This window comes from Rhincodon typus, chromosome 6 (genome assembly GCF_021869965.1).
Source record: "Rhincodon typus isolate 14 chromosome 6, sRhiTyp1.1, whole genome shotgun sequence".
NCBI classification, from domain to species: domain Eukaryota; kingdom Metazoa; phylum Chordata; class Chondrichthyes; order Orectolobiformes; family Rhincodontidae; genus Rhincodon; species Rhincodon typus.
This window is the reverse complement of record NC_063337.1, coordinates 3,455,408-3,476,537: the sequence shown is the minus strand read 5'-3', so window position 1 is coordinate 3,476,537 and position 21,130 is coordinate 3,455,408. Positions and strand designations below refer to the sequence as shown.

Here is a 21,130-nt window from a genome sequence, read left to right as displayed (position 1 = left end):
TGTTACCAAGGCTGGAGAACTTTATGAATGAGCAAAGATTGGAAAGGCAGGGGAGGCGGCTCTGGTTACAGACAGGGAGGGATTACTTCTCTCAAAGGGTCATGAATCTGTGGAATTCACTCCCCCCAGAGTGTAGTGGACGCTGGGACATTGAGTAAATCCACTTCACCTGACAAAGGAGCAGCGCTATGAAAGCTTGTGATTTCTGATAAACGTGTGACTTCTGAGTAAATTTAAGGAGGGGAGAGACAGGTTTTTAATTAGTCATGGCTTAAAGGCTTAAGGAGAGTGGCCAAGAAAGTGGAGTTGAGGTCAAGATAAGATCAGCCATGATCACATTGAATGGCGGATGGCCTCAAGGGGCCTACCTTTGCTCCTAGTTCTTATTTCCTTCTGAACGGAGGTGAATAAAAGGATAAAGTGGAGATAAAAGATCTTTTTTCTTTTCTCAGCAGAGAGATCAATCCATCAATTTAAGGAACTTAGTTTCAGGTCTAGGTGGGATTTGAGGAGATTTTTTTTGATCCAGCTGAGGATGGGCATCTGAAACTTAATGTTCAATCAATTCTAAGCCAGTCAGTGATGTATGAAACTAAACACAAATACCTTTCCTGATGGTGAGTTACCTCACAGCCCATGTAGCACTGGGCAAGGCCAGCATTTGCTGTCCATCCTTAACTGCCCCTTGAACTGAGTGGTTTGCTCAGGCATTTCAGAGGGTGGTTAACAGTTAACCCTATCGCTGAAAGGCCTGAAGTCACACGCAGGCCAGACTGGGTAAGGACGGCAGACTTCCTTTCCTAAAGGATATCAGTGAATCAAGTTTGTTATTTGTTCCTGCGCCTCCATAAACAAGGAGTAGGAATTAACAGATTTGTTTCCAAATGGCAGCCAGTGAGCTAATGGGTGCCGCAGAGATCAGAGCTAGGATCCCAGCTATTCACTCCCATAGCTCACCAACATGTTTCCCTTTAAGGTAGCCATCTAGTTGCCTCTTCAGAGGCACTGTGTGGAATCTTCCAAGACAGTGCACTCCTGATTGTGAGCTATAAATGCCACTGTTCAAGAACAGAATGGCACCAGGACAATGAATAAGCAGGAAGTTGGAAGATCCCCATGTGTTGAACTGTGGGGCTTTGTTGAGATGTTGGCCTTCAGTTGAATATTCTATCACATTGAATAAGGAGCACTTTATCTGAAGAATGTTAATGACTCTATTTATTGTAAGAGCACTACATTGATTGGAGAGCACCTTCCTCAAAAGGAACTAATAAAGTAACATGTTCAGAACTGATTAAAGCTTCTCCAATTCAACTTCACAGCTCCTTCAGTTAGACAGCAAGGACTCATTATGAATTAACCTTGGAACGTGGAAAGAATTGTCATAGCAACAGTTCTCGATGAAGGAGGTTGCTGCTGTGGAATTGTACATTGCTCTGACATCCAACTCAAGAGATCCACTCCCAGGGCAGGGACAGCACGGGGTTAGATAGAGTGAAGCTTCCTCTACACTGTCCCCATCAAACACTCCAAGGACAGGGTCAGCACAGGGTTAGATATAGAGGAAAGCTTCCTCTACACTGTCCCCCCCCCATCAAACACTCCCAGGACAGGCACAGCAGGGGGTCAGATACAGTGGAAAGCTTCCTCTACACTGTCCCCATCAAACACTCCCAGGGCAGGGACAGCACAGGGTTAGATACAGAGTGAAGCTTCCTCTACACTGTCCCCATCAAACACTCCCAGGGCAGGGACAGCACGGGGTTAGATACAGAGTGAAGCTTCCTCTACACTGTCCCCATCAAACACTCCAAGGACAGGGTCAGCACAGGGTTAGATACAGAGGAAAGCTTCCTCTACACTGTTCCCCCCCCCATCAAACACTCCCAGGACAGGGACAGCAGGGGGTCAGATACAGAGGAAAGCTTCCTCTACACTGTCCCCATCAAACACTCCCAGGACAGGGACAGCACAGAATTGTGAAATAACTCCTCTGAAGTGGGTTTGTTTGCTGCATTGTTTCTGAAGGTAGGTGTGACCCAAATCTCTGGAAGTACTGCATTTCCAAAGCACCCTTTGAAACCTCAGATCACTTTGAAGTGCTCCTTATCCTGTGCAGTCGTATGTTCGGTGCGGTCACTATTGTGATATTGGAACTGTGGCAGTTATTTTATACTTTGGCAGGCTCCCCACAACAGTTTTATCACAATGCCCAGAAACTCAGTCTTCAGTGATTTAATGTAGGGATAGAGACTAGCCCCTGGTGAACCATCTGAATGAACTCTCCCCAGGCATCCAGCAACCCAATCAGGTTCAATTGCACCCAGTGAAGAGGAGAAATAAGCCAGTCATTTATATTTAAAGCAAACAAGGTGGCCATGACTGCTCATGCTGACCAACAGTGAGTGTAGCCAATCACGTTCTAGCACTTAAACCACATATTCAGATAAATTTTAAAAAGGTTATGAGGTTTCCTGCCACTAAGACCTCCAGATCCTCAGTGGATGAAAAGAATTCCCCTCGATTACCAATTAAACTATCTCCGTCTTACACTAAATCAATGCCTTTGATTGTCGGGCCCTCAATGAAACAGAATTGGACCTTCACCGTCTCTAAATCCACCATCAAATTATCCTCTACAATCAATTCTCCCTTCAACCCACTATGCCCTAATGGGAGGTGATGGCCTTGTGGTATTGTTGCTGGACTGTTAATCTAGAGACCCAGATACTGTTCTGGGGACCTGGGTTCTAATCCTGCCACAGCAAATGGTGGAATTTGAATTCAATAAACATCTGGAATTAAGAACCTAATGATGACCGTGAATCCATTGTTGATTGTTGGAAAAACCCATCTGGTTCACTAATGCCGTTTAGGGAAGGAAACTGCCATCCTTACCTGGTCTGGCCTACATGTGACTCCAGACCCCAGCAATGTGGTTGACTCTTACTGCCCTCTGGGTAATTAGGGATGGGCAATAAATGCTGCCTAGCCAGCGACGTCCTCATCCTGTGAATGAATTTTTTTTTAAAAATGATTCCAGCCTTTCCGATCTTTCCTCATCACCAACATTCTACAGTCCAGGTAACTTCCTTTCAAATCAATTCACCAAAGATCCTGAGACAGCACCTTCCAAACCCATGACCACTTCCATCCAGAAGGACAAGGGCAGCAGATACATGGGAACACCACCACCTCCAATTTCCCGTCCGAGCCACCCACCATCCTGACTTGGAAATACATCACCATTCCATCAACGTCCCTGGGTCAAAGTCTTGGAATTCCTTCCCTAACGGCATTGTGAGTCTACCAACAGCACGTAGACAGCAGCGGTTCAAGAAGGCAGATCACCACCACATTCTCAAGGGGCAACTAGGGACGGGCAATAAATGCTGGCACTGCCAGTGATTACAGTGCAAGGAGACAGGCTGAGGCATTTCGGACTGAGCTGAAGAGAAATGTCTTCCCCCAGAGAGCAGTGATCCCATAGAATTCTTGTCACAGAAAGCAATTGAGGCTAAAACATTGAATGTTTCAAGATGTTAGATATAGTTCTTAGGGCTAAAGGGATTAAAGGGTATGTGGAGAAAGCAGAAACAGGGGACTGAATTGAACAACCAGCCGTGATCATAATTGAATGGTGGAGCAGGCTCGAAGGGCTGAATGGCCTACTCCTGCTGCTGTTTTCTATGTTTCTATGATATCCACATGTTGTGAACAAAGAAAACAATTCTTTTCTGCATTGTTATTTAGTACTGAAAAACAGAGGGATCTGGGTGTACAGGTTCACAGGTCACTGAAAGTGGCAACGCAGGTGGAGAAGGTAGTCAACAAGGCATACGGCATGCTTACCTTCATCGGCCAGGGCATTGAGTTTAAAAATTGGCAGGTAGTGTTGTACCTGTATAGAACCTTAGTTAGGCCACATTTGTAATATCGTGTTCAATTCTGGCCGCCACACTACCAGAAGGATGTGGTGGCTTTGGAGAGGCTACAGAAAAGATTTACCAGGATGTTGCCTGGTATGGAGGGCATTAGTGATGAGAAGAGGTTGGAGAAACTTGGGTTGTTCTCACTGGAACGACGGAGGTTGAGGGGCAACCTGATAGAGGTCTACAAGATTATGAAGGGCATGGAAAGAGTGGGCAGTCAGAAGCTTTTTCCCAGGGTGGAAGGGTCAGTTACCAGGGGCCATAGGTTTAAGGTGCGAGGGGCAAGGTTTAAAGGTGATGTACGAGGTAAATTTTTTACACAGAGGATGGTGGGTGCCTGGAACTGGCTGCTGGGGGACGAAGTGGAAGCAGATGCTATAGTGACTTTTAAAGGGCGTCTTGACAAATACATGAATAGGATGGGAGTAGAGGGATACGGTCCCCGGAAGGGTAGGGGGTTTTAGTTGTGATGGGCAGCATGTCGGTACAGGCTTGGAAGGCCGAAGGGCCGGTTCCTGTGCTGTAATTTTCTTTGCTCTTTGTTCTCTTTGTCTCCAGTGTGGTCACTTCAGTTTTATGATGCAGCAGCCAGTAACGCACATGGCAGTCGACAGTGGGCTAATTGCTGCTTCACAGAATTTCAACATACGCTTCAGCTAACAAAGTCCAATGGGTAGTGTCCTTACCTCTGAACCAGGACACCCAGGTTCAAGTCCCACCTGCTCCAGCAGTGTATAAAAACATCCCCGAACAGGTTGATTGGAAGATACAACAAAGACACATGGGAGCTGGGGTTCAATGTCACAAGAAATGGCAGTAGACAGCATTCGATCAGCCTACAGGGGGGAGCTAGAAGGTGTGTCAAAGAACCTGGAAGCCTCCTTCCACTCCATGACTTCTTTGAGTCAGTAGGAGGCATTGATGTCAATGGCTACCTCACTGCTGACCCTGTCAAACAATGTGCAGGATTGTGAAGCACCCCCTGACCACAGCACCCCCCAGCACTGACCCGACAGAAGAGCTGACCATTGTCTTCCGATAACACCAACATGCAGCAACATGTCGACTGAGTTTCCTCCTGTAACTGGAAGCAAAGCAGAACAAAGATGAGTTAATCATTTACTCTCGGTACAAACAGCACTAAGGTAATACATGATGTGAATGTAGTCCACTCTATTCCCTCGCCTTGGCCAAATAATCAACTTCCAAAAAGAAGGATGTTCCTGATGATCTGAGGACACCAGGTCAGCCATTTAGGTCTGAGATAGGGAGGAATGTCTTCACCCCAGAAAGTGGTGAGCCTGTCGAACTCCCGACCACTGAAAGCAGTTGAGGCCAAAACATTGAATGTTTTCAAGAGGGAGTTAGATATAGTTCTTGGGGCTAAAGGGATCAAAGGGAGGGGCAGAAACAGGGTCCTAAGTTGGATGATCAGCCATGATCATATTGAATGAATCTTATATGTTTCAACAAGGCCTGCTCTCATTCTTGTAAACTCTAATGAGTACAGGCCGAACCTACTCAACCTCTCTTCATAAGTCAGTCCCTCTGTACATAGTATCAGCTTAGTGAACCTTCTGTGGACTGCTTCCAATACCAGTATACCTCTCCTTAGATAATGGCCCCCATAACTGTTCACTGTACTCTAGCTGTGCTCAGCGGTCTGATTTAGCAAAACTTCCCCGCTTCTATACTCCTTTGAAATGAAGACCGCTTCACAGATTCACTACCCTTCCAGAGAAGAAATTCCTCCTCATCTCTGTCTTAAGTGACCCATGGCCAGTCACTTAGGACTGATGCAAGTTAATCATTTGATTATTAGCAACAGGTATCTAGTGAAAAAGAGAGAAAAAAGAAATTGCACCAACTGAGCTGGAATCACAAACAAGGTCAGGAAAGATCACTGCTCTGGCATGGTGCAGTCTGAGAGATTTCAATTAGCAGGGTTACTGAATGATTATCTCTCAGGCAAGGCATACACGACTTTTGAATTCTGTGCAAACAGCTTCTCTCTATCATCTCTGACCAGTGTCATGTTGTATTGCAGGCACAGACAGCATAGGCTAAGCAACATTCTTTGTAAATCTGATTCCACTGTGTGGTTTTAAACCCTGCCTTGGGATTTTTTTCATTCACGAGATGTCAGTGTCACTGACCAGGTCTCAATTAATGCCAATCCCTAATTGCCCAGAGGGCAGTTAAGAGTCAACCACATTCTGGAATCAGGCAAGGATGGCAGTTTCCTTCCCTAAAGTGAACAAGATGGGATTTTCCCCAACAATGATTTAGGCTCTTAATTCCAGATTTTTGTTAAATTCCAATCCCACAATCTGCCATGGTGGGATTTGAACCCAGGTCCCCAGAACATTAGCTGGGTCTCTGGATTAACAGTACAGTGATAACACCATCACACCATCACCTACCTACCTGGCTTCTGCCTGTGTATCCCTCAATTATAAACTGGTGTTGGTACAATAGGTAGGACAGGGTAATGTTGTAAAAAATATCCCTTTAAGAATGACTAGGCTCATGTTCTGAGGATAATATTGAGTAATTGATATTCTTGGAGCATGTATTTAAAGGCTGGTTTAGAGGCACTGACAAAGTGATGGGCACCTCAGGGAGTGGAGTGCATTATCACCCAATTCAACAACATTTTGATTTCACCCCTCCCACTCTCCAGACCTCTCCCTCACCTTTGATGATCTGCATTGACGCTTAACGTAAATTGGAAACATGGGTGATTTACTGAAGGTGGTTAATGGATGAGAAAATACCACCGAGATTTCGTGAGAAGGGTTTGCGTTATCAGTTGTGTCCGAATATAGAGAAATATTTGAAAAAGTAAACAAAAATGAAAGGGAATGGCTTCAGAGGCATTTAGAGAGAGGTGGGCATGATGGGAATTGGAATACATTACACTCCCTCCTCCAACTCCATCTTAATTTCATCACCTCCCCCTCCCCTCTACCTCTCCCTCAGATTTGTTGTCATTACACTGCCTCTCACAGGATATGTATGTAAATTGGTAATCGATTCAGAAACATGGGGGATTTTGAGGTGGACAATAAAGGGGAAAAAACAAACTTAGGTAAGTTAGGCAGAAAAGAGACTGTTCAGAGGTACGTAAAAGCACCTCTAGATATAGGAAAAAATCACAAAGCTTGTTTCTAGAGGCATTTAGGGAGAGCTGGGACACAGGATGCCTTCCTCCCCCCCCCCCCCCCCCCCCCCACCTCGGCCCACACCCCCAACTCCATTTTAATTTAATTCCCTCCTCTTTTCTATATCCTTTTGTTGTACATTAATGATCTGGACGAAGGAATTGAGAATATTGTTGCTAAGTTTGCAGGTGACAGAAAGAGAGGTGGAGGGACAGGTAGCGTTGAGGAAGTAGGGAAGCTGTAGAAGGACTTGGACACGTTAGGAGACTGGGCAAAGAAGTGGCCGATGGAATACAGTGTAGGAAAGTGAGAGGTTATGCACTTTGGTCAGAAGAATAGAGGTGCAGACTATTTTCTAGATGGAGAATGGCTTTGGAAATCTGAAGCACAAAAGACATTGGGAGTCCCAGTTCAGGATTCTCTTAAGGTTAACATACAGGTTCAGTTGGCAGTTAGGAAGGCAAATGCAATGTTAGCATTCATTTCAAGAGGGCTAGAAAAGAGAGCAGAGACGTACTGCTGAGGCTGTATAAGGCTCTAGTCAGATCACATTTGGAATATTGTGAGCAGTTTTAGGGCCCATATCTATGGAAAGATGAGCTACCCTTGGAGGGGGTCCAGAGGGGGTTTATGAGAATGATCCCAGGGATGAAGGGCTTGTCATATGAGGAGCAAGTGAGGACTCTGGGTCTGTACTCGATGGAGTTTAGAAGGATGAGGGGGGATCTGATTGAAACTCACAGAATGCTGAGGGGCCTGGACAGAGTGGACACGGAGAAGATGTTTCCACGACTCGGAGAGACTAGGACCTGAGAGCACAGCCTCAGGGTGAAGGGATGACCCTTTAGAACTGAGATAACGAGGAATTTCTTCAGCCAAAGGGTGGTGAATCTGTGAAACTTGTTGACACAGAGGTCTGTGGAGGCCAAGTCATTGAGTGTATTTAAGACAGAGATAGATACATTCTCAATTGGTAAGGGGATCAAGGGTTACGGGGAGAAGGCAGGAGAATGGGGTTGAGAAACATATCAGCCATGATCAAATAGGGGAGCAGGCTCAATGGGCTGAATGGCCTAAATCTACTCCTATATCTTGTAGTATTTGCTGTGCTGCCCTGTGCATTTAATTCATTAACTGAAATTCAGTCATGGTAGATTTGATGGCAATAAAAAAGGGCTTGTTTTTAGAGGCACTTAGAGAAAAGTAGGCACCAGAGAAGTTGGAGACAACAAGGTGCAGGGCTGGATGAACACAGCAGGCCAAGCAGCATCATAGGAGCAGAGAGGCTGACGTTTCGGGCCTAGACCCTTCATCAGAGATTATGTTCCTCCTCCAATCCACTTTGATTTTGGCCCCTCCCTCAGTCCCTACGTGGTGGTTTTGTTAATAACTACACTGTACTGTTGCATTGGTGAGTCCACACCCGAAGCACTGTGTACAGCGTTGGTCACTGTACTCACAGAAGGATGTCAATGTGTTGGAAACAGTTCAGAACAGGTTTACCAGATAATGGGCAGCACAGTGGCACAGTGGTTAGCACTGCTGCCTCACAGCACCAGTGACCGTGGGTTTGATTCCAGCCTCAGGCAACTGTCTGTGTGGAGTTTGCACATTCTCCCCGTGTCTGCGTGGGTTTCCTCCCGCAATCCAAAGTTTTGCAGGTTAGGGTGGATTGCTGTGCTAAATTGCCTGTAGTGTCCTGGGGTGTTTAGGTTAGGCGGATTGGTCATGGTAAATACAAGATTACAGAGATAGATAGAGGTGTGGGTCTGGGTGGGATGCTCTTCAGAGGGTCAGCTTCCACGCTGTAGGGATTCTAATACCCAGCATGAGTGGATTGCCATATGAGGAAAGGCCAGACAGGCCTCTGGAGTTTAGAAGAGTCGGAGGCAACTTAATTAAAACATAGAGCTGTACAGCACGGAAACAGGTCCTTCGATCCAACTCGTCGACACCAACCAGATATCCTAAATTAATGTGGTCCCATTTGCCAGCATTGGCCTATATCCCTCTAAACCCTTCCTATTCATGTACTCATCCAGATGCCTTTTAAATGTTGTAATTGTACCACCCTCCACAACTTCCTCTGGCAGCTCATTCCATACATGCACCACCCTCTGCGTGAAAGAGTTGCTTCTTAGGTCCCTTTTAAATCTTTCCCCTCTCACTTTAAACCTATGCCCCTCTAGTTTTGGACTCACCCACCCCAGGAAAAGACCTTGTCTATTCATTCTATCCATGCCCCTCATGATTTTATAAACTTCTATAACATCACCCTTCAGCCTCCAACAGTCCAGGGAAAATAGCCCCAGGCTATTCAGCCTCTCCCTGTAGCTCAAACCCTCCAACCCTGGCAACATCCTTGTAAATATTTTCTGAACCCTTTCAAGTTTCACAACATCCTTCCTTTAGGAGGGAGACCAGAATTGCACGCAATACTCCAAAAGTGGCCTAACCAATGTCCTGTACAGCTGCAACATGACCTCCCGATGCCTATACTCAATGCAATGACCAATAAAGGTCAGTTTACTAAACACCTTCTTCACTATCCTATCCACTGTGACTCCACTTTCAAGAAACTATGAACTTGCACTCCAAGATCTCTTTGTTCAGCAATACTCCCCAAGACCTTACCATTAAGTGTATAAGTCCTGCCCCAATTTGCCTTTCCAAAATGCAGCACCTCACATTTATCTAAATTAAACTCCATCTGCCACTCCTCAGCCCATTGGCCCATCTGATCAAGATCCCGTTGTACTCTGAGGTATCATTCTTCGCTGTCCACTACTCAATTTTGGTCTCATCTGTGACTTAGTAACCATACCTCCTATGTTCACATCCAAATCGTTTATATAAATGACAAATAGCAGTGGACCCAGCACCGATCCTTGTGGCACACCACTGGTCATGGGTCTCCAGTCTGAAAAGCAACCTTCCACCACTACCCTCTGTCGTCTACCTTCCAAATGGCTAGTTCTCCCTGTTACAAGATCCTGAGGGGACATGACCAGGCGGATGTGAAAAGGATGTTTCCTCTTGTGGCAGAATCTAGAATTAGCGGTCAGATTTTAAACATAAGGGTTCAGCCCATAGAGGAGGACATTTTTCCCCTCAGAGGGTTGAGAGTCTTTGGAATTCCCTTCCTCAAAAGGCAATGGATGTAGAATCTTTAAATATTTTTAAGGCAGAGGTAGATAGATGCTTGATGACCAAAGAGATGAAAGATTATTGGGGAATATGCAGAAATGTGGAATTGAGGCTAAAATCAGATCAACCACGATCTTTTTGAATGGGGGAGCAGACTGGAAGGGCCGAGTGGCCTACCCTTGTTCATGTGTTTGTACCAGTGAAGCAGGCTGCTGCATTCCCACTTTCAAGTACATCTTCTGGGAGTAATTCGATGAGGGGTAACTTTTCCAATGACCTACACTGGAGCTGAATCACTCTCTGGGGAAGAGGTTGTGAGAAAGGTTGGTTCAAAATTCTCAGACACTCTCATTACCTTTGAGAAAGAGATACAAACAAGCTCTATCAAAAACAAAAGAGATGAGAAATGAACTGATTGAAATCTCTTTAAATTTATGAAAGGATTTGATGGGGAAGAGGTTTTTAGTTTGCAAGTGAGGCCGGAACCGAGAGAGACAATCATTAATAAGATCTTAAGACACAGGAGCCATTCAGCTCCTGCACTGGGATTTGAACCGATGTCTCTGCAATTATTAGTGCAGGTCTCTGGATTAGTCCAGATTACGTTATGAATGCGCTGCTGTGCCTTTGAAAAGGGACTCTGATAGCGAACTTTGCTAAGAAACCACCAGTAAACAGTGCAGTACGTCAGACAAGGGTGTTGACTTAATGCATCGTCACCAGCGAACCTGGTTAAACATCAGCAAACGCTGTATTTGCTTCAGAGTGTGCAGGAAGGGCAACGAGGGACCCTTCGGATAAATATTTACTGCTCAGAGAGCCTAGCAGCTTCCTGTCACTCTGACAAGAAGGAGAATGGGGCTGGGGAAGAAGAAAGAGAGAGAGAGAGGTGGGGGGATGTAGGTTGGGGAGAGACTGAGTTTATGTCATGTTTTGATTCTCTGGAACTGACACAGCCAGTGTTCCTGGCTGGATTAGCAGTCCCACATTAGCTCTTACATCAGGAACCCTGGGGAGCTGCACTCTCTCAAGAACATGTGCAAAAACAACCTGAGCTCCAATATTCTTTTCTCGATGTTATACTTGGCTCCGGGTTTCTTAGAGATGGAGTGATGGTAACAACGGTGCCCTGTGACTCAAATTTATTCCTCAACGCACACTGTAAACTCTATGGGAATTTCAGCAAAATGTAGGAGCAGGGAGCAGGCCATTCGGCCCATCCAGTCAACTCTGCCATTCAAGGACTTCACAGCTGATCTGATATTCCTCAACTCCACTTTCCTGCCTTTTCCCCCATAATCTCGATTCCCTGACTGATTGACAATCTATCTGTCTCAGCCTTAATGACCCAGCCTCGACAGCCCTCTGCAGTCAAGAATTCCACAGATTCACTGCCCTCTGAGGAGAAATTCATCCTCAACTCTGTCTGAGCGGAGACCCTGGCCCCTTTTCTAAGGGGAGACTTACTTGCACTGGAGGCAGTTCAGAGCAGGTTCACTGGGCTATTCCCAGGGCTGATGGGAGTTGGTCTTAGGAGAAAGGTTGGCCTGTACTCAATGAAGTTTACAAGAATGAGAGTAAGTTTCAAGGCCGGCAGGGCATGGATTTCGAGTCCGTGGCAACAGAAGCAGTGGTGACATGACTGAAAGACTCTTCATGGAGTGAGTGGTCAGGCAATGCCTGAAACTGAGGGGGAAGAGTGTTCAATCAGGCCATCCGAAATAGAACTGGACAGCCATCTGAAACCTGCAATATGTCAAGGTTATTGGAAGAAGGCAGGAGAGTGGCACTGAGCGAACACATTCAGGGGAATAATATGGGAACAATGGAGCGAATGGCCATCTTCTGCATTGTGTCTCTGCAATGTTTGCCTATCCGAGAGGGGAGATGGTCCAGAAGTAGAGGCTATGGTTTCAGAACAAGGGAGTCTCCCACTTAAGGAGGAATTTCTCCTCTCACAGGGTCATGAGTCCACGGAATTCTCTCTTCATGACCTGACTAGAGATTGGAACACATTCAAGACTGAGTTAGTTTTCTGATCAACAAGGATGTCAAGAGGTTTTTGTTTTGTTTGCAGGGTTGAGTGGGCAGAAAAATGGGGTCAAGCCCAACTCAGATTAACCGATGTTGCATTGAACGATGGGGCAGGTTTGAGGGGCTGAAAGGCCTCTGTTGTTCCTGTTTAAGTTCATCTAGCCAGAGGGACAGAAGAAGCTGCATCCCAGATTGAAGGAGGTGTCTTGGTTTGCTGCAATGGGAGAAGACATCTTGAATATTTTACACCTTCCCCCTGGCCCATTGTTCAACCTCGGCAACCATCCAACCATCCCACCCCAACACCCCTGCCAAAGGAAAGGATCCCACCTCCTCCCGGATTCTCCTGGTGTCTCTGGAGATTTATCTCTCAGGCACCACTGTGACCTGCAGCAAACATTACCAAGGTAACTGCTCCCACATCCACTCTCTTTGAAACAAAATCCAAACTGATTATATATGACAATGGCCCAGTGTTATTGTCACTAAACTAGTCACCCAGACCAGGTAAAGTCTTGCGAATATGGGTTCAAATCCCATTCAGTCAGATAGTGGAATTTGAATTCAATAAAATTCTGGAATTAAAAGCTAGTTTAATGATGATAAAATTGTAGATGCAGGAGATGATATTTAGAGAGGTACATGGATGGAAGAGGTTGAGAGGGCTATGGGCCAAATGCAGGCAAATGGAACTAGTTTAGTTTGGGAAACCTGGCTGCATGGATAAGTTGGGCCGAAGGGTCTGTTTCTGTGCTATGACTCTATAAATGATTCACTAATGTCATTTAGAGAAGGAAATCCACCATCTTTATCCCATCTGGCCTACATGTGACTCCAGACCCACAGCAATGTAGCTGATCTTTAACTTTGGGCAATTGGGGATGAGCAATAAATGCTGCCTGAGCTAGCAATATACACAGGCAATGAATGACTGGAAACCAAGCATTGTGACAGCGAAGCAGGGCTGTTTGAGACAAGAGGTCACACATAGAAACCTCCAGCTAGGTAAAGCCACTAAAAGAAGGCATGGTCTCTGGAGAGCATTCCACTCAGTTCCATTACTCTGCTCTGTCTCTGTAACTCAGACATGATCATTCTCTCAAGCGCTCTTCATTTCAACATCATTCATTGGCCCAACTTTCAGCAGCCCCCTGAAGCTCCAGACCACTGTGTAATACACATACCCCACCCATATCTCTTACTTGAAGACTTACATCTGTGTCACCTAGTCCTTGTACAATCACCAAATGGGAACAGTGTTTCTTTGTCTACCTTATCTTAACGTGTCCTAATCGTGTGTTCAATCTTGTGACATAATCTTATGACCATACCACATTGCCAAATCCTACGTAGAGACACAGGTGCAGGAACTCGCTCTGAGCTGTTTTCACTCCATCGCTGTACCAATGCAACAGGAAGCAGCATCAGCACTTTCCCCCGGCCATCAAAGTTCCCCAAAACTCAGTGGACAATTTATTACCCATTTCTCTCCAACTCTCTCATCATCCTATTGAAAGTTCCAGCAGAATTGTACTCCAGCACAATCTGTAACCTCATGGCCCGGCATATCCCCCACTCAACCATTACCATCAAGCCAGGGGATCAACCCTGGTTCAATGGAGAATACAGGAGGGCATGCCAGGGGCAGCACGAGGCACTCCTGAAGATGAGGTGTCAACCTGGTTAAGTTACCAAAAAGGACTACTTGCACACCAAACAGCGAAAGCAGCAAGTGATAGACAGAGCTAAGTGATCCCACAACCAATGGATCAGATCTAAGCTCTGCAGTCCTGCCACATCCAGTCATGAATGGTGGTGGACAATTAAACAACTCACTGGGAGGAGGCTCCACAAATATCCCCATCCTCAATGATGGAAGAGCCCAGCACATCAGTGCAAAAGATAAGGCTGAAGCATTCGCAGCAATCTTCAGCCAGAAGTGCCGAGTGGACGATCCACCTCAGCCTCCTCCAATGGTCCCCAATATTACAGATACCAGTCTTCAGCCAATTTGATTCACTCCACGTGATATCAAGAAATGACTGGAGACACTGGATACTGCAAAGGCTACGGGCCCTTACCACATTCCGGCAATAGTATTGAAGACTTGTGCTCCAGAACTTGCCGCTCCCCGAGCCAAGCTGTTCCAGTACAGTTACAACACTGGTATCTACCCGACATTGTGGAAAATTGCCCAGATATGCTTTATACACAAAAAGCAGGACAAATCCAACCCGGCCAATTACCGCCCCATCGATCATCAGTAAAGTGATGGAGGGTGTCACTAACAGTGATATCAAGCAGCACCTGCTCAGAAATAACCTGCTCAGTGATGCCCAGTTTGGGTTCCGCCAGGGCCACTCAGCTCCTGACCTCATTACAGCCTTGGTTCAAACATGGACAAAAGAGCTGAATTCCAGAGGTGAGGTGAGAGTGACGGCCCTTGATATCAAGGCTGCATTTGACCGAGTGGGCATCAAGGAGCCCTGGCAAAACTAGAATCAATGGTTATCAGGGGACAAACTCTCCGGTGGTTGGAGTCATACCTGACACATAGGAAGATGGTTGTGGTTGTTGGAGGTCAATCATCAGGACATCTCTGCAGGAATTCCTCAGGGTAGTGTCCTAGGCCCAACCATCTTCAGCTGCTTCATCAATGACCTTCCCTCCATCATAAGGTCAGAAGTGGGGATGTTCACTGAAGATTGCACAATATTCAGCACCATTCGTGACTCCTCAGATACTGAAGCAGTCTGTGAACAGATCTGGACAATATTCGGGCTTAGGCTGACAAGTGGCAAGTCACATTCATGCCACACAAATGCCAGGCTATGATCATCTTCAATAAGAGATAATCTAACCAATGTCCTTGATATTCAATGATGGTACCATCATTGAATTCCCCACTCTTAACATCCTGGGGCTTTTCATTAACCAGAAAATCAACTGGACTCACCATATAAACACAGTGGCTACAAGAGCAGGTCAGAGGCTGGGAATATTGTGGCAAGTAACTCACCTCCTGACTCCTCAAAGCCTGTTCCACCATCTACAAGGCACAAGTCAGGAGTGTGGTGGAATACTCCCCACTTGCCTGGATGGGTGCAGCTCCAACAACACTCAAGAAGCTTGACACCATACAGGACAAAGCAGCCCCCACTTGACTGGCATCACATCCACTCCCTCCACCACCGACGCTCAGTAGCAGCAGTGTGTACTATCTATAAGATGCACTGCAGAAACTCACCAAAGATCCTCAGACAGCACCTTCCAAACCCACATCCACTTCCATCTAGAGGGACAAGGGCAGCAGATACATGGGAACATCTCCCACTGCAACTTCCACTCCAAGTCACTCACCATCCTACTTTGGAAAAATAACGCTGTTCCTTCAGTGTCGCTGGGTTCAAAACCCTGGAATTTCCTCCCTAAGGGCATTGTGGGTCTATCTACAGCACATGGACTGCAGCAGTTCAAGAAGGCAGCTCACCACCACCTTCTCAAGGGGCAACTAGGGACGGGCAATAAATGCTGGGCCCAGCTGGCAACACCCATGTTCCATGAGTGAATAAAAAACAGATGACTAAAGACACTATACAGACAATGAAGAACTTTATGTGGTTATCTTCATTTTTGAATATTCACAATAACCAGGAGTGGGGAATGGGGAATTCAGTCCCTGAAGCTTTTATTTTATTCATTCACAGGGCTTGGGCATCGCTGGCTGGGCAGCATTTATTACCCGTCCTAATTTGTTAAGAGTCAACCACATTTCTGTGGGACTGGAGTCACATGCAGGCCAGACCAATAAGGATGACAGTTTCCTTTCCCAAAGGACATTAGTAAACCAGGGGGATTTTCCCTGAAAATCAACAATGGTTTCATGGTCATCATTAAACTCTTAATTCCAGAATCTGTCTATTTTTTGTTGAATTCAAATTCCATTGTCTGCCATGGCAGGATTTGAACCCAGACCACTATCTGGGTGTTTGGATTAATTATCTAATGATAACACCGCTAGGCCATCGCCTCCCATGCTCTTCCATTCAATACGATCGTGATTGATCTCTATGTGGCCTCAATTCCACTTTCCTGTCCACTATCCGTAACCCTTTAACATATTACTAATTAAAAACCTGTCCATCTCCTCCTTAAATTTACTCAATGTCCCAGCATCCTCTGTACTCTTGGGTGGTGAATTCCACTGATTCTTGACTCTTTGAGAGAAATAATTTCTCCTCATCCTGTTTAAAAACTGCCAACCCTTAATCTAAAACCATGACCTCTCGTAATACATTGCCCCACAAAGGAAATATCTTCTCACCTTTGTCAGTCACCTTTAGCATCTATTCACCTCAATTAGGTCTCCTCTCATTCTTCTAAATTCTGATGAGTACAGACCTAAACTGCCCAATCTCTCTTCACAAGACAAGCCTTTCATCTCTGGAATTGACTATAACACCTTCTCTGAGCTGCCTCTGATGCAATTCCATCTTTCCTCAAGCAAGGGGACCAAACTGCACACTCTATTCAAAATCAAGCCTCACAAATGCAAAATGCGACACACTCTCCTAACATTATACTATTTGTATTTAGGCAGTTCCAGGATTTTGAGTCAGCAATAGAGAAGGAAAAGCGATACTGTAGTTTTGTTTTGAGAAGGGCAGCCCCAGGTTCTCTGTAAACTATTCTGACTGAATTTTGATTTTGTAAAGCCTTTATATTCTTCTGGTGTCCACAGTTGAAAGCCAAAGTAAGGTTGAACTGTTTTATAGAGGTTCATTAAAACATCCTTGCTATTTTATTCTAGGTATCTCTTTATGAAGATGATTGAATGCACAGGTTTCAATGTAATATTTCTTACAGCCATGGCTTGGTTAGGCAATTACACACAACTTGGTTGTTCATGTTATGCTCCACTTCTTTGAGTACCTTTCTCAAGGGGTCTTTTTAAGATTTCTTCTAGATTACTGTTTGATTTACAGAGATTACATTTATTCTCACTAACTCATTCATTCGGTGATGCAGTTATGGAGTAACAATATCTCCTCTCATTGAAACAAAACATGAATTGTCCAGCTCAGGAAGGGGCCATACAAAACCTGGTATTGGGGAATGAACCCAACCAGGTGACTGAACTTTCAGTGGGGGAGCATTTCAAGAATAGTGACCATAATTTTGTAAGTTTTAAATTACTTATGGATAAGGGCAAGAGTAGTCCTTGGGTGAAAGTATTAACCTGGGGAAGGCTAACTATAACAATAGGCAGGGAAAGTAGACTGGGAGCAGCTGTTTGAGAATAAATCCTCATCTGGCATGTGGAAATCTTCTAAAGGCCAGTTGAATAAAGTTCAGGAGCAGCATGTTCCTGTGATAATGAAGGATAATGATGGCAAGATTCAAGAACTTTGGATGACAAGATAGTTTAGTCAAAAGAAAACAGAGGGTTAAGTGAGGTTTAGGAAACTGAAAACAGCCCAAAGAATACAAAGATAACAGGAAGGAATTCGAGCAAGGAATTTGGAGGGCTGAAAGGGGGGATGGAATGTCTTTAGATGAAGGAAAATCCCAAAGTGTTTTATAGATATATGAGGAGCATTGGGTAGCTAGGGAAAAGGGCACTTATGCATAGAGTGACAGGATGTGTGTGAGGTCATACAACATAGAACAGTTCAGCACAATACAGGCCCTTCGGCCCACAATGTTGTGCCGACCTATTATCCTACTCTAAGATCAAACTACCATGCATACCCTAAATTTTACTGTCATCCATGTGCCTATCCAAGAGTCGCTTAAATGTCCCTAATGTATCCTTACTGAATACTTTGCATCAGTATTTACAACAGAAAATGACATGGTAGATGGTGAGTTGAGAGTTTCGGGAAGGATATGTTTGTATTCTGCAGCACGTCAATATAAAAAAGGAGGTGGTGTTGGGTATTTGTAAAGCATTAAGACAGACAAGTCCCTAGGGCCTAACACAGTGTGGAGCTGGAGGAACACAGCAGGCCAGGCAGCATCAGAGGAGCAGGAAAGCTGACGTTTCGGGTCGGGACCCTTCTTCAGAAATGCTGAAATGTCAGCTTTCCTGCTCCTCCGATGCTGCTTGGTCTGCTGTGTTCCTCCAGCTCCACACTGTGTCATCTCTGACTCCAACATCGGCAGTTCTTATTATCTCCCCAGGGCCTGACTGGATTTATCCCAAAATGATGAGAGAGACATGTGAGGAAATTGCTGGGCCCTTGTATAAAATCGTCGCATCCTCTTTAGTCACAGGAGAGGTCCCACAGGATTGGAGAACGGCCAATGCTGTTTCTTTGTTTAAGAAGGTCAACAGGAATAATCAAAGAAACTACAGGTCAGTGAGCCTTAAGGCAGTGGTAGGGAAATTATTGGAGAAGATTCCGAGGGATAGGATTGACTCACATTTGAAAAAATATAGACCTATTAGTGATATGCAACATGGCTTTGTGTGGAGAAGGTCATGTCTCGCAAACTTGATTCAGGTTTTTGAGGAAGTGATAAAGGCAATTGATGAGGGCAGAGTGGTAGATGTTGTCTATATGGACTTTAGCAAGGCCTTTGACAAGGTCCCACATGGTAGGCTGATACAGAAGGTAAAGTCACATGGGATCCACAGTGAGCTGGTTAAATGGATATAGAACTGGTCATAGAAGTCAGAGAGTAACAGTGGAAGGCTGTTCTGCTGATGGAGATCTGAAACCAGTGATCTTCCACAGGGATCATTGCTGGGACCCTTCTTGTTTGTAATACATATACATGATTTGGAAGACAATGTGGGTGGCCTGATTAGTAAGTTTGTGGATGACACAAAGATTGGGGGAGCTGCAGATAGTGAGGAGGATTGCTGGAGGATACAGCAGGATATAGACAGGCTGGAGACTTGGGCAGAGAAATGGCAGATAGAGCTTAATTAGGACAAATGCAAGGTGATGTATTTTGGGAGATATAATACAGCACGGAAGTATACAGTAAATAGCAGAATCTTTAGTATCATCAACATGCAGAGAGATCTAGGTGTACAGGTTCACAGTTTTCTGAAAGTGGCAGCAGAAGGGATAGGTGGTTAAAAAGGCATATGGCATGCTTGCCTTCATCATTCAGGGTATACAGTATAAAAATATGCAAATCACATTGTAGCTGGAGAAAACTTTAATTAGGTCATACTGGAATATTGTGTACAGTTCTGGTCACCATACTACCAAAATGATTTGGAGGCTTTGGAGAGGGTACAGGATGTTGAAGGGTATTAGGTATGAGGAGAGATTGGACAAACTTTAGGTTGTTTTCACTTGAATGTCGAAGGATGAGGGGAAACCTGACAGAAGTTTACAAAATGATGAGAGGCGTGGATAGAATGGATAGTCAGAGTCTTTTTCCCACGGTAGAAAGGTCAATTACTTGAGCTCATGGGTTGAAGGTAAAAGGGGCTAAGATTAAAGAAGATGTGAGCGGCAGGGTATTTACACAGAAGGTGGTAAGTACCTGGAATGTGCCAGAGGACTGGTGGAGGTCAATACAACAGCAACATTTAAAGGTATCGTGACAGAAAGATGACTAGGCAGGGAACAGAGCGATATGGACTGTGTAGCGAAAGAAAGTTTTTAATTTAGAACGTCATCATGTGTCAGCACAGTCTTGGTGGGCCAAAGGGCCTGTTCCTACGCTGTTCTGTTCTTTTATTTTGATCTCCCACACAGAAGCAGAATTAGAAGAATTCGTCAATATCCTCAGAGTAACCTTTGATGGACCTTCCAGCAAACCAAATATGCCACATCTACCAGTTCCCCATTATCTATCCTGCTTGTTCTACTCTCAAAGAATTCTAATAAATTCATCAAATACCATTTCTCTTTCATAAAAACATGAGACTTTCTAAATCCCCTGCTATAATATGCCCACTGCCAGATGTTTGGCTCATAGATTCCTGCTTCCTGTCTCCCTCCTTTTGTGTTATCTCCCATGCGAAAGGACTTTTCTAGAATCAATGAAATTTTGGAAAATGCCTCTGCTATGTCAGTGGCTAACACTTTAACACCTAAAGGTGATATTATCAGGAGCTTAGACTGAGTCACCACTTCGCAGAACATTTACATTATGGTCACAAAAAAGAGCCAGAGCTACCTGTTGCTTGCCAGTTTAACACACCACCCTGCTCCCTGGCCAACATCTCTGTCTCTGGCTTCCAGTGAAGCTCAACACAAGCTGGAGGAACAACACCTCATTTTCCGCTTGGGGACCCTGCAGCCCTCTGGTCTCAATATCAAGTTCAATAATCTTACGGCCTAAACTCTCTCATGTCCGATCATTATCAACTTCTTTGTCAGTCCAATTTCTCTTCCCTCTCCTCAGGCTCTATCCCATCATTCACTCCCTACACCATCCCCCTCCCTATTTTCTGCATATAAACCGACGTTTTCCCAGCTACCATCAGTTCTGAGGAAGCGTCACCAGACCCAAAACGTTAACTGATCTTTTCGTCACAGGTGCTGCCAGACCTGCTGAGCTTTTCCAACAGCTTCTGTTCACGTCATCAGGAGCTTATCAGCTTTTACACCGACAATCTTCTCAGTCTCCTTCCCACCTCGTTGTAATTGTTTTACAGGAATACCCACAAGAGCTATGACAAATTAGTCAATTGAAGACTTACGTAGTGAATAACTTTCAGCTGAAGAGAGGCAGCATCCTGGTCGTACAGTTCACCTGTACAAAAGTGAAAGGGTCAAATGATAGCATCCACCTGAACCAACTCTCCAGCGAACAACACGTACACTCAGTCCCATATCCCCCTCTACACTGTCCATATCTAACACACCCAGTCCCATAGCCCCC

The 21,130-nt window shown here is 45.1% G+C and overlaps 1 protein-coding gene across 1 annotated transcript in view; it reads right to left on the bottom strand.

The window, feature by feature from the left end:
- Positions 1-21,130, bottom strand: part of LOC109910748 (cGMP-dependent 3',5'-cyclic phosphodiesterase) — a 118,965-nt gene that overhangs the window by 90,837 nt on the left and 6,998 nt on the right. The window contains exons 5-6 of the mRNA XM_048598333.1: positions 20,949-21,001; positions 4,942-5,016 (exon numbers count right to left, since the gene is read on the bottom strand). Coding sequence (XP_048454290.1) covers positions 4,942-5,016; positions 20,949-21,001 — 128 coding nt within the window. The remainder of the gene's footprint in view (positions 1-4,941; positions 5,017-20,948; positions 21,002-21,130) is intronic.